General features: G+C 46.0%; 1 protein-coding gene across 5 annotated transcripts in view; it reads right to left on the minus strand.

The window, feature by feature from the left end:
- Positions 1-12,522, minus strand: part of APAF1 (apoptotic peptidase activating factor 1) — a 95,289-nt gene that overhangs the window by 52,204 nt on the left and 30,563 nt on the right. For 4 of the 5 annotated variants that reach the window (XM_027855779.1, XM_027855780.1, XM_027855777.1 and 1 more), the window contains 4 exons: positions 9,522-9,648; positions 7,059-7,184; positions 3,670-3,801; positions 2,438-2,563 (listed from right to left, as the gene is read on the minus strand). In XM_027855779.1, coding sequence (XP_027711580.1) covers positions 2,438-2,563; positions 3,670-3,801; positions 7,059-7,184; positions 9,522-9,648 — 511 coding nt within the window. Of the gene's footprint in view, positions 1-2,437; positions 2,564-3,669; positions 3,802-7,058; positions 7,185-7,409; positions 7,689-9,521; positions 9,649-12,522 lie in introns of those variants that run through there. The other variant, XM_027855781.1, reaches the window with a different exon arrangement.

Here is a 12,522-nt window from a genome sequence, read left to right on the forward strand (position 1 = left end):
TAGATAGATAGATAGATAGATAGATAGATAGATAGATAGATAGATAGATAGATAGATAGATAGATAGGTAGATATGGCAAGTATTTGTTAAGAGCTTAAGCTATGTGCCAGGCACTGTGATAAGCACTGGGGATACAAATACAGGCAAGAAAACAGTCCCTGCCCTCAAGAAGCTTACATTCTAAAGAGGACGATAAGACATGAAGAGGGCTGCCAAGCGGGGCTGGAATGAGGAGAAGGCATGTGAGTCAAGACAAGGCTCTTGTCAAGGAGGTGGAGAAATCCAGTCAAGCCTCAAGTGAGACAGCATGGCTGGCACCTCTCCACCCTCAGAGTGGGTCTGAGGGCAGAGACGGGTGCAGAGGGGGCAGATGGTAAGAGAGGAAAAGCAGAATCTCTTTAGATATAGGCTGAGCCAGGGGTCTCAAGAAGCATACAAGGCTTTATCTGCCCTCCAAAGAAGCTTATATTCTCATGGGAGGGCCAACTCCTCATGGAGGGGAGGTCAGAGGGAGGCAGAAGTACCTATGGAGAAGTCATTTTCCTGCAGCCAAGGATCCATGGGTCAGAACAAGCAAGGGCAAGTTGGCCACTAAATGTGCCAGAGAAGGAGGACCAGGATGTCCTACCGGGACCTGTCCAGGCGGGCAGGCAGTGATGATATGGGAGTGCTTAGGAGGAAAGGGGACCCAGCCAGAGAGCCGGAGGGCAGAGAGGGCAGAGGGGGGCTACTACACAGGGCTTTGTAAGCTTTAAGGGGTCCATAAACGAGTGCTCTGGTCATCACTTATTTTCACTACCACAACCAGGCCTAGGACAAAGACTGGAGCTCAAGGAAAGGGGAGAAAGACAGCTCCCTGGTTAGTGGAGCCAGAGTATAAGACAGAAGCTGGGGACCAAGGGAGGAGGTGACCAAGAGCAGGCCCAGCAGTGAAGAGTGTGTATGCTGGGGGAAGGGAGGATGCCAGGGGGTGGTGAACCTTCAAGATCAGGTGGAGAAGGAGGAATTCCACGCGTCCGTGGCACCTTTGCTACCTCCCTGCCTCATCTGGGCTTTCTTCAAGGCTCAGCTCCAATGTCACCTTCTCTGGGAAGCCCTCCCTGATTCCCCTGGCAGCACTCTCCAGCCTCACAGGATCTCGCATCTACGGTCAGCTCACAAACGTAAGCCCCAGAGAGCGGGGAGGGTTTTCTTTCTGTCTGTGTATCCCCAACACAAGGCACAGGGCCCTGCGTCAAGTGGGGCTTCAACAAATGCCTGCTGAACTGAACTGAATTAAACAGGTAAATTACATGATGAAAATAGCACCGGAGGGAAACTGTCTCAGCAGCTCTGAGGCCTGGAAAGAACAAAGACTCGGAGGGAGAAGGACCATCTTAAGGCATTGAAGCCTGAGCTCAGATACTAAGGAAAAGGAAAGAAAAGGATGGATCCTGGGCCACCCACGTGTAAGAAGCAACAACAATTTAGGAAGGCTGGATCTGAGGCTTGAGGAAGAGAGAAGAGGCCAAGGCCAGTCTAAGGGGATAAACTCCTACTCGCCAGGCCTGGATCCAACGGGTGGACGGCTGCCAATGCCAGCTCACGGACTCACGGGACCACTACTCTGGAGCCAGGAGGGACTCCAGAGGCCTTCTAATCCAGCCGCCTCATTTCACAGATGAGGAAACTGAAGCCCAGAATGACGCGTTACAATGATGCATCAGAGCAGGGCGTCAGTGAAGGTATAAAAGTCATTTACTAAAAGTAAGTATTCTTCGAGTTGATGCATCTTTATTACTGCTGGACCAGACCGGTGAGTTCACTGTTATGGAACTCCCAACAAGGAAAGTCCCTCCATGAATGCAGGGAGACACCTGATCTACAAAGAGGTGACTTGCCCAGGGTCATACAGCCAGGACACGCCAAGGGCAGCACTTGAATCCAGGCCTTCATGATACTGAAGCCAGAGTCATATGCACTGCACCATGTTACCTTCATAGGTCCTTTAAAGAGTCAATCCCATACAATTAAAAATGTATTGGGGGGGCAGCTAGGTGGTGCAGTGGATAGAGCACCGGCCCTGAAGTCAGGAGGATCTGAGTTCAAATCTGGTCTAAGACCAGACACTTGACACTTACTAGCTGTGTGACCCTGGGCAAGTCACTTAAATCCCGAATGCCTTGCCAAAAAAAAAAAAAGTTTATCAGAAAGTCATACACTTTAACATATTCTCAAGCTGGCGAACCCAAAGTATCTGTGCTTCAAGAAAAAGGCTGTAAACTACTTCTAGGAGTCTGTTATGACAAATAGTGACAGCTAAGTTAACCATGCTCCTGGGAAAAAGTTGGTGGGAAACAGATTAATGACTCCTGTTTTTAAATCTAAGCACTTTCCAATAAATCAGAATATATCCAATGAAACTGTTGTCCATTTCAGGCACACACAAAAGCACACCTTCAACGTTCCATCCGCTGAGCAGCTGGCCAGATATTTATCGTCCGGTGAGAATCGGCAGTGGTTCACAGAATTAGCATGACCAAACAAGGTGTTCCGACATTCCTTCTTATTCAGATCCCAGAGCTAGATGGAAATAGAAACAAGAAAGCTTACTGATGCTATGAGAATCATGCAGAATCTCAGGGCTGGAGGCATCCCAGAGGCCAAAGAATCCAGTCTATGCCCGAGCAGCAACCTCCTTTACCACAAGGTCAACCAGTGGTCATCCAGCCTACGCCCAAAGACCTCCAGTGACAGAGGGCCCACCATCTGCCACAGACGTACATTCCACTGCCAGACTTTCTCCTTTACAACAAGACTAAATCTGCCTCTTCCATTTTTCTGAAGTTAAGGGAAGATATTGAATTCGTAGTATTCCAGAGGTGCCATGAACTAGTGAATACCTCGCCATGGGACAGCACTTAGGTGAAAATCTAGGGGACACCAGGGAACGGTAAGATTTCCCTAGTCCATTAGTCTGAACACTAAATAACTGGCTAGACAGTTACTGCCTACTCTGACTAACTAGTTCAGAACAGTTGCAGTTTTGCTTCTGAGCTTGACATCCAAATGGAAGGTGCAACTCCGCAGTAAGAATTACCCACAGATGTTTTCAAAAGGTAATCGATAGCAAAAGCTGTTATTTAACTCGGAGAATAGATGTTTCTGGGACTCCTCAATACAAATCTTCAACCCAGTAATTTAACTGATTAACTGCAGTCAGCACACTGTGGAAGAAAACTCCTGAGGGTTTCAAGAAGGAAAATTGTCACTCTGGGACTGAAAAGAATATGTCAGGTCTTTCCAAGTCCATGGGATATTTAACCCCGTGTCTTTCTCAGCATTCTCACACAGGTATGAAACATCTTTCTTTCAGTGATTATTAATTACAAGACCCTACCAAACACTGACACGCACTGCAGTATAATGGTTAGGGCCTTGGACTCGGAGTCAAGAAGACCTAAGCTCGAATCCCACCTTAGACACTTACTAAGATGTGGGACCCTGGGCCAAGTCCTTAACCTCTCTCTGCCTCAGTTTCCTCCTCTGTAAAACAAGGCAGTTAGGCTCTGAAGTCCCTTCCACCTCTAAATTTACGATCCTATGTTTAAACATAAGGAAATTAAGGGATGGATTTTAAGCCATGCTAATAAATTTACTCAAAAAATTATGCCAACATTCACACTTACTTTGAGGAAATAGTCACTGGATCCGGTGGCTAAGAGAAGGTGTTGCTCCATATTGGTAAAGTGACAGCAGTTGACCTGCTCCGTATGCTCATCATAGGTGTGTACCAGCTCCCCAGTCCTTGAATTCCAAATCTAAACAGGATGAAAAATAAATAAATAAATAAATAAATAAATAAATAAATAAATAAATAAATGAACGCTGAGGCAGCAAACTGACTTTTCTCTGTACCACCCAGACACTCGTGACAACATGACATTCTCAAAGGAAAGGCAGAGGCCCAGAACAATCCTGAATTCATGTTGTGGGTATAGCTGACGCTGCATGGGGCATAAGCGTCAGTCTCTTTAGAGGCAAAGAAGGAAATGTCTCTGCTTGCCTACCCAGAAGTGTCTTTTCTGACATGATTACAAATTTCCTGAAAACACTGGTTAATGAACCAAGAAGCATTTGCTAAGTGTTCACGATGTGCCGAGCCCTGGGAATGAGAAAACAAAGAGGCTGCTACCTTCACGCAGACAATATATGGACATAGGCTAGGCAGACACACCATCAGACCATACAGAGACAAGGACAGGGGGGACAGAAATGGGGGAGAGGGAGGAAGACAAGGAAGAAGGGAGTAAGGGAAAATACACACAGAACAGATCTCAGAGAAGGTTAGCACCTGGGAGGGAAGAAGAGGCGGCTACAGAAGATGGGGCTTCAGCTGAGTGTTGCAAATAATTTAGGGAGGCAAGTTAAAGAGTTCTGGATTTAGTGTCAAAGGACCTGGATTCCAATCCTCACTTTGCCTCTCACTATTTCCGAGCCCCTCAGTATGTCACTTCAACCTCTCTGCCCTTGGCTGCTGCATCTGTAAGACTCAGGAGATCTCTAAGGTCCTTACTTGCTTTTAAACATCTACTTTCATTATGTGATGGCAATGATATAATAACAGCAATAATAATAGTCGCCATTTACCTAGCGCTCTAAGGCTTGCAAAGAGCTTTATAATTATTATCTCATTTGATCCTCACAACAGCCCTGGGAGGTAGGCTGCTGTTATTGTCCCCATTTTACAAATGAGGAAACTGAGGCAAACAGTGATTCAGTGACTTGCCCAGGGTCATACAGCTAGTGATTGTCTGAGGCTGGATTTGAACTCGGGAAGATAAGTCTTTCCTGACTCCAGGACCTGCGCTCTGTGCACTATGGCGCCACCTAGCTGCCCCTTGGGCACATGGCAGGTACTTAATAAAGGCTTATTGAGTGATTGAATCTTTTCACAAATGATGAAACTAAAACCCAAAGAGGTCAGATGATGTGAGTGCACGGAGTAGATCACACAATCACAGGGGTAGAGATAGCTCCAGAAAGGCCCTTAGATGCCTCTAGTCCAGAGGTTCTTAACCTGGAGTCCACAAACCAATTTTTTAAAAATATTTTGATAACTATATTTCAATAAAATTGGTTTCCTTTGTAACGGTTATTTTATTTATTTAAAGACTGATTCTGAGAAGGGGGTTTACAGGGTTCACCAGACTGCCAAAGGGTTCTGTGACACACACACAAAAAAGCCCTTATCTCCCCACTTCACAGATGAGGAAACTAAGGCCCAGAGAGGTCATATGGCTTGCCCAGGGTCACAGAGTGATTAGTAACTTGCACAGGAGGGATTTAAACCCAGATACCTCTGTCTCCAAACCCCGTGTTCTTTTCCAGTGTACCAGCTGTCTCCAGGTCAAACAGCAAGATCTGAGGATGGGCATCTCAAATGACTCAATCAAGCATTCTGACAAGTGGTGGGTAGGCTTTGGACAAGTAAGCAATACCCAGTCCGAGCCTCAGAGACCCAAACACAGCACTTCCCGAGGGCAGCCAGAGCCCCAAAGGCAAAGCCCCTGAGGAGGTCCAGGTCTCCCCTAGGCCCCCTCACCTGCTCAGAAGGTCATGGAAGACTCAAGTCTATCCTGAGCAGGATCCTGGGACCTGAGGCCACCTCGCCAAATGGGCCTGGACAGAACTAGTCTAGCCTGGGACTGAAACCCATCCACCCCCATTGGGCAGCCTGTAGGTAAGGCACCACCCTCAGTTTCTCTGTTGTGTAATATGGAGACGACCTGGCCAAAGACCAAATGGACAGAGCTACGAGCAAATCCATGACTTACCCTTTGTAAGTAAGTCACACAGTCCTGTAACAAGTTGTACTCTGATTATGATCCATTAGGGACTATACATAAATAAAACTCTCACAAATTACACACTGCGCACCAAGACGGGCCAACACTTTCACATGGAAACAACTCTGACTAAGGCAATGACAAACTAATGTTTCACCTTTAAAAGTAAATGCCGAACAATAATTTAAGAAGAGGCAATTTCATCTTTGCTTCTCAAGTTTCAATAACCTCTGAAAACCATCTATGTGTGGAACAAGCTAAGAATCTTCAGCGTTCCACGCACCATGAAATCACTTTCAAGAGTGCCATCTTGCAGCGGGAATAAGAGATTCACCTCTATAAGACAGACATGAAGAGTTCATAGGACTTAAAGCCAGAAGGAGTCTTGGGGACCACCCAGCCTAGAGGTTCTTTACCTTTTTGGTATCATGGGCCCCTTTGGCAGTCTGGAGAAGCCTCTGGACCCCTTCTCAGAATCATGTATTTTTTTAAAGTTCACAACTGAAGGAAATGCTAAATTTCTTTAAAGGCTAGAGAAAATAAAGATATCATTTTTATGCCATTCAACTTCAAAGATGGGATGAGTCCATGGACTGACCCCCGAGTTAAGAATCCCTACTTAATCTAGTCGAACCCCTTCATTTTATAGACAATGAAATTGAGGCCTAATGAGGTGATCGATTGTAATAAATCCTTACTGACTGATTGATTATTCAGTATCACCCAGCTCATAAGTAGCAGAACCACAGCTTGACCCAAATCTTTTGGCTCCAACTTCAGTGATCTATACCACCTGCCTTCATGCCTCTATTATGGAATAAATACTCCAGTAAGGTTCTCTAATTTCATTAGTGTGTTGGCAGTCCCTTCACCTGCGTAGATTGCAGCCCCTCTATAATTTGATAGGTGGGCTTCAAGAGTTGCTGGGCCAAAAAATTTACCAGATTATGCCCAGCCAGATGATGGATCTAACTGAGCTTACCTACATCAGTCCATAAACAACAGACATGCATTCCATCAGCAGGCTTGGTCTTTCCAGCTTGGTAAGACTTGTCAGAGTTTACTTTCTGAAAACAAAGCCTCTGGGACCCCCACCACCTCCTAGAATCATTTCCATGCCCTGGGAAGTCATCAGAATGGGACTTTCAGAAGAATAAATGGACAAAACACATGGGAAAAAACCCTACATGACATGTAACCTCAAGCCACCAGGAGCAGCATCTGCCCACCTTTACTTTTTTATCCACTGAACAGGTCGCTATGAATCTATCATCCTTGGAGAAAGCGCAGCAAAGCACTTCATCCTCATGGGCTTCCACTTCCAGGAGCCTCTCTCCCGTTTCTGCTTTCAGCACCTGCATGAGCAAAAAAACAACTCCTGATCAATCCCTCCACCATCCCCAACCCACTGAACCTAAGGGGGCAGGGAGGAGGGGATTGGAATCCTGCAATGAAATCTGTTTCAAAGCATCACCGTAACAGGTGTTAACTGCAGAGATGAAACTCAAAAATATTCATCTCTTCTGGTAAAGAGATTACTTCCTTCATTTCAGTAAACAACTTATCATTTATTAGCCATCATTAGCCGTTTGTACATTTCAGTAAGCAGAAGGGCATAATTTCAGGGGAACTATTCTGACAGAGTCCAACCAGCACAAAACATCTCAGTCTTTCTGGGACTCAAAAGCTAAAACTGCCGTCACGGAATGTACAATGCTGACCCCTGCAGAGCACAGAAGGAAATACATGTCAGGAAAAGCCTTTCCTCTCTCTTTGATAATGAGGAGAGGAAGAATAATGGTGATAATGATGATGATGATGATGATGACGACAATGCCAGGGAAGCCTCATGGCGTGATCTGTAGAGAGAGCAGACCTTGGAGTCAGAAGGCCTGTCTTCTGGTCTCATGCGCGCGCGCACACACACACACACACACACACACACACACAAAAAAAAGCTGTGCGATTCTGGTCAAGTAACTTCCATCCATCAATAAGCACGTACTGAAGGTCCGGTCTACACCAGGAACTGTGCTAAGTAAAGAATATATAAAGAAGAACAAAAATAGGGCCTGCCTACAAGGAGCTCGCATTCCAATGGGGGAAACAGCATGCAAATAAATGGGGACATATTCAGTGCCTTGCCAACTCTCTAAGACTACCAATTACTGAGCAAGTTTCAGACTTGCATTACAAGAGGGTGTTTCTTTGCTGAGGAAATCCCAGGTGTGGACAATCAAAGGTCCTATTTCTATGGCTCTTCAAGGTTCACAGAGCACTTTCCAAATACCTAATTTAAGCCTCCCTACAACCCTGTGAAGTAAGGGCCATTATTATCCTCATTTTACAGTCGAGGAAACTGAGGCAGACAGTTAAGTGATTTGTCCAGGGTCACAACAATAGCTAATAAGTGTCTGAGGTTGGATTTGAAGTCAGGTCTTCTAGCCTCCACGCCCAGCATTCTATCCACCATAGAAATGTCAATAAAAATTGTATTAAAATTCAAAACATTCAATCCTGTGTCCCATAGAAATGAAGCCACCATCACAAGAATATCCACTTTTACTGAAAAACAAATGAGAAATCATTTGGAATCATGGCACTAAAGTCACCAAACCTAAGACTCTTTGACTCAGAGCTCTCACTGCTGGGCACGTGGCCCAAGGAGGTCAAAGAAAGGCATTCACAACAGCACTCTTTATAGCACGCACGCACACGCACACACACACACACACACACACACACACACACACACACAACTGAGACACAAAGGGGTTGCCCATCAATTAGAGAATGGTGGAATGTAATGGAGAATTATTTTGCCATTAGAAATGATTAACATAAGAAATTCAGAAGAACGTAAAAAAGATGGCATGAAGCAGTACAGCTGGACTAAACAGAAAGAGAACATCCCCAGCGGCTCTAATGCCACAAGGAAGCCGGACTCTGAGTGTTATAGGGACTAATCTGGATCCCAGAGAACAGAAAACAAACCATGCATCCCTCCTCTTAGTAGAGGGAGGGAGCCACAGATGCAGATTGGTGCATACACAATCATGGTGTTGAAGGGTTTTGCTTAACTGTTCCTTGTTACAAGAAAGGGTAGATATCCCTGGGATGTAAAAGCAAAAGGCACAAAGCCAATTTTTTTAAATAATCACCTTGCAGATGTCATGAAGGGACTTCAGAAAATAACACAGTCCAGCTGCTGTTTGCGGGCAGGACAACACTCAGAGCTTCCAGGAGACAGCTAGTCCATGAGGTCCTAACCAGTGCCCCCTGACACTGGCACCTCAAGCAGAAACCACCCATGTTATCACCCATCCTCCAAATACTCCCAGCTCTTTGCCCATTTTTCACGGAGGAAGTGGAAGACAGATGTGGGGAGAGAAAAGACAGCCGCTATGTGTGCCAGGGAACCTGGGGGTGGATGGCTAGACTGATGGAGAGCTCAATCGAGGAGGTGCGACAACCCCCTCCATGCCTGGCAGCAAGTTCACAGGCATGTCAGACAGGTGGGGATGGCTTAAAAAGGCAAGACTGCCCTTAAAAATCCGAGAGCTGGGCCTGTTCCCATGTGGCGGTCTCTAAGGCTTGTTTCCTCGCCTTTCAGGACCGAGCACTATCTCCCTCCCTGCTGGGTGGACGTCATACCTCTCACTGGGCAGACCCATCAAGCAGGTTTGTCTCACCTGTAAGGTTTTATCAGCACCACAGGAAGCGATCCGCTGCCCATCCTCTGAAAAGCAGGCATGGTAAACAGCATCTGTGTGGGGGCGGACAACTAAACGGGAGAGTTTCTTGATGGTTTTTTTGTTTCTAGACACAAAGAAAGGAAAGAACAGAAGCCCCAGTAAAGGAGGGTCCTTGGCACCCATACATCCCAGTAATAACTGAATTCTCTTCTGACACACAATGAGGAGCCTGCCTCCCCCTCCTCAGAGAGATATTTCTCCTCTTTGAATAAAATACAGCAGCGTGCAGATTTCAAATGTAGAACACCAAAAGAAATAAAACAGAAAAAATTTATTCTTCTCTAAAAGTGTGACCACATCAAAAAGCAATCGGTGCTGGGTTCTCTGAATTTCATTCCAACAGAAGCAAATTAGGGAACCAACTGCATTTGACTTTTTGTTCTGATTGCTGTTGTTCGTTATTAATAATAACAATTTATCAAACTGCTAAAAATAAAATGGGAGGCAGCGAGCTGGTAGTTGTGGAAGACAAGGCAGCCGTGGAGGCCGAAGACCTGGGCTCACTTCTCCTTCTGCCACAGCTGAGGCTGGCTGGAGGGCCACGGGCCTGGTGCCCAAGCCACTCTCTCTGACTCTAAATCACAGGCGAGATCTGAATGGGGAGCTCGGTACAAAGATGAAATCACCCAACAAGTACAGAACAAAAACATAGTACAGCGCAGAGCTCTGGGCTGCCACTCCGGAAAACCTCAGACAACTTCTGAGATTCGTTCAGCAAGGAGATTCTTGCTCAGGGATGATATAAACAAAATGGCCTCAGAAGTCCCTTCCAGTTCTGAGATTCTGTGAGCCCATGACACGTAACATCACAGGCTGGTTGTAATCTGTTTTGCGGAGGGCATTTCCCATCCTAGGAGTTCCCTACAGTGACAAAACTGAGATTCTTTGCATAACTGTGTATTTACAAAAATAATAATACATGAACAGAAAAATATTGTGTAAGTAAACCTCTCCCTCCCAAAATCCACAATTAGTTTTTCAATCTCATCTACTCATCTACTCATCTACGGAGCGTATTGAGGCAAAGAGGACGGCACTGGATAAAACACTGCACTTGGAATCAGGAAGATTCGGGTTCAAACCCTGCCTTGGGCACTTACTAGCTGTGGTCTCTAAGCCTCAGTTTCCTCATCTGTAAAACGGGACTATTAATAGCACCTACTTAACAGGATTTATAGAATCAAATTAAATTATCTGTGCTTTACCAACCTTAAAATGCTATGACCAATGCTAGCCATCATCCCTGCAATTTATCTCGGAGAGACAACGTGTGCATAGACAGGTCAATAATATGCTAAACAGACACAGGGTGATGGCAAGGGGGTGGGAGGACAGCCTGGGCAGCCAGGCGTGGGGCACAGTCAGACACCCAGGACTATGGAACAAGGAGTGTAGACAGAGGGCTGTCTGTGGGAGACTCTTGGGAATGGTTGGGTGAAAGACATGGTGAGCAGGGGCAGAAGGTACATGCAGAGCTGTCTAGCCAGTGGCTGGAAATCTGGTATTTGAGGCAGCTGGTGGCACCATGGACACAGCACAATTCCTCACTTGCTCATCTGTACGTGGGCTTGGAGTCAGAAAGACCTGACTTCTCATATACTGACTAGCTGTGTGACCCTGAGCAAGGCAGTCAACTTCTGCCTGCCTCACTTTGCTCAACTGTACAGTGGGCATAATCACAGCACCCACCTCCCAGGATGGTTGTGTGGATGAAGTGAGATAATATTTGTAAAGCGCTTAGCACTGTGCCTGGCACACAGTAGGTACTTAATAAATGGTTCTTCCCTTCTCCCCCCCTTCCCGATTCTGGGGATCTAGGAAGAGCACGAAGACAGAGATGTCACTTTGGGAGAAAGTTGTATGAAAATGATAACAGAAGCTTTGGAAACAGACACAGCAAAGGAAGAGAGGAGAGCCAGGACAGGACTAACAACCACCGTGGAGGACACACAGGGGAAGATGATGAACCCATACCAGACCTAGAGAGGGCAGGGAAGAGCCACAGAAACCAAGGAGCTGCAGGAAGCCTCAAGGGGGAGGCCATGGTCCAGGGAGAACAGGAAGGGGGAGTCCAGAAAAAAACCACTGAACTGGCCAAATGGGAGATGAAAAGGAAACAACCTTGGCAAAGGCCACTGGAGAAGACTGACAGAAAGAGATCAGAGAGCAGGGATCAAACAGCGGAAGCAGGGAGGGTGCACTTTCCTTTCTCAAGATTTAGCAGCAAAAGGGAAGAGAGAGAACTCAGCAATCTAGGGAGGTTGTTTGTTCTTTTATGAAGATGAGGAGACCTGGATGTATTTAAGGTTTACAAATCATTTTGCTCAATCAGCCAATCACTCAAGCATCATTTAAGCACCTATTATGTGCCAGGCAACATGCTGAGGAAAGAACACGTACACAGAGGCATACACAAGACACATGGAATCCAAACACAAGGTTGACTTGGAAAGGAAGTCAACTCCATGAAGCAGACAGTGCAGGTACCACCATTCCCAGTTTACAGATGAGGAAACTAAGGCTCAGGGAGGCCAAACAGCTTGCTCAAAGTCACTCAGCTAGTTAAGCATATGGGGTAGGACTCAAACCCAGATCTTAGAAATCCAAGTCCAGGGCTCTTCCTGCTGTCTATTTCTAAACATTCCATGACTGATGTAATTACGTCTCTTCTATTCATGGAGCTAGGTTGGTATGGTCTTAGAGAGCCAGTCATGAAACCAGAAAGTACCACCTTCAAGTCTCACTTTGGATGGATACTGGCCATATGACCCCGGGCAAGATACTGAATATTCTGTGTTTGGAGTGTCTCTCCAAGACTCCCAGTTCCAGAAAAGGGGCTGGACCTGCACAGGAAGACAGGAGTTCCCTAGACTATGGGATCCCATCTCTCTCTCTCCCTATACTGACTTCCACGGAATTTTCTGAGAGGTTGGAATTT

This window comes from Vombatus ursinus, unplaced genomic scaffold (assembly GCF_900497805.2).
Source record: "Vombatus ursinus unplaced genomic scaffold, bare-nosed wombat genome assembly UNPS02011334.1, whole genome shotgun sequence".
Classification (NCBI taxonomy): domain Eukaryota; kingdom Metazoa; phylum Chordata; class Mammalia; order Diprotodontia; family Vombatidae; genus Vombatus; species Vombatus ursinus.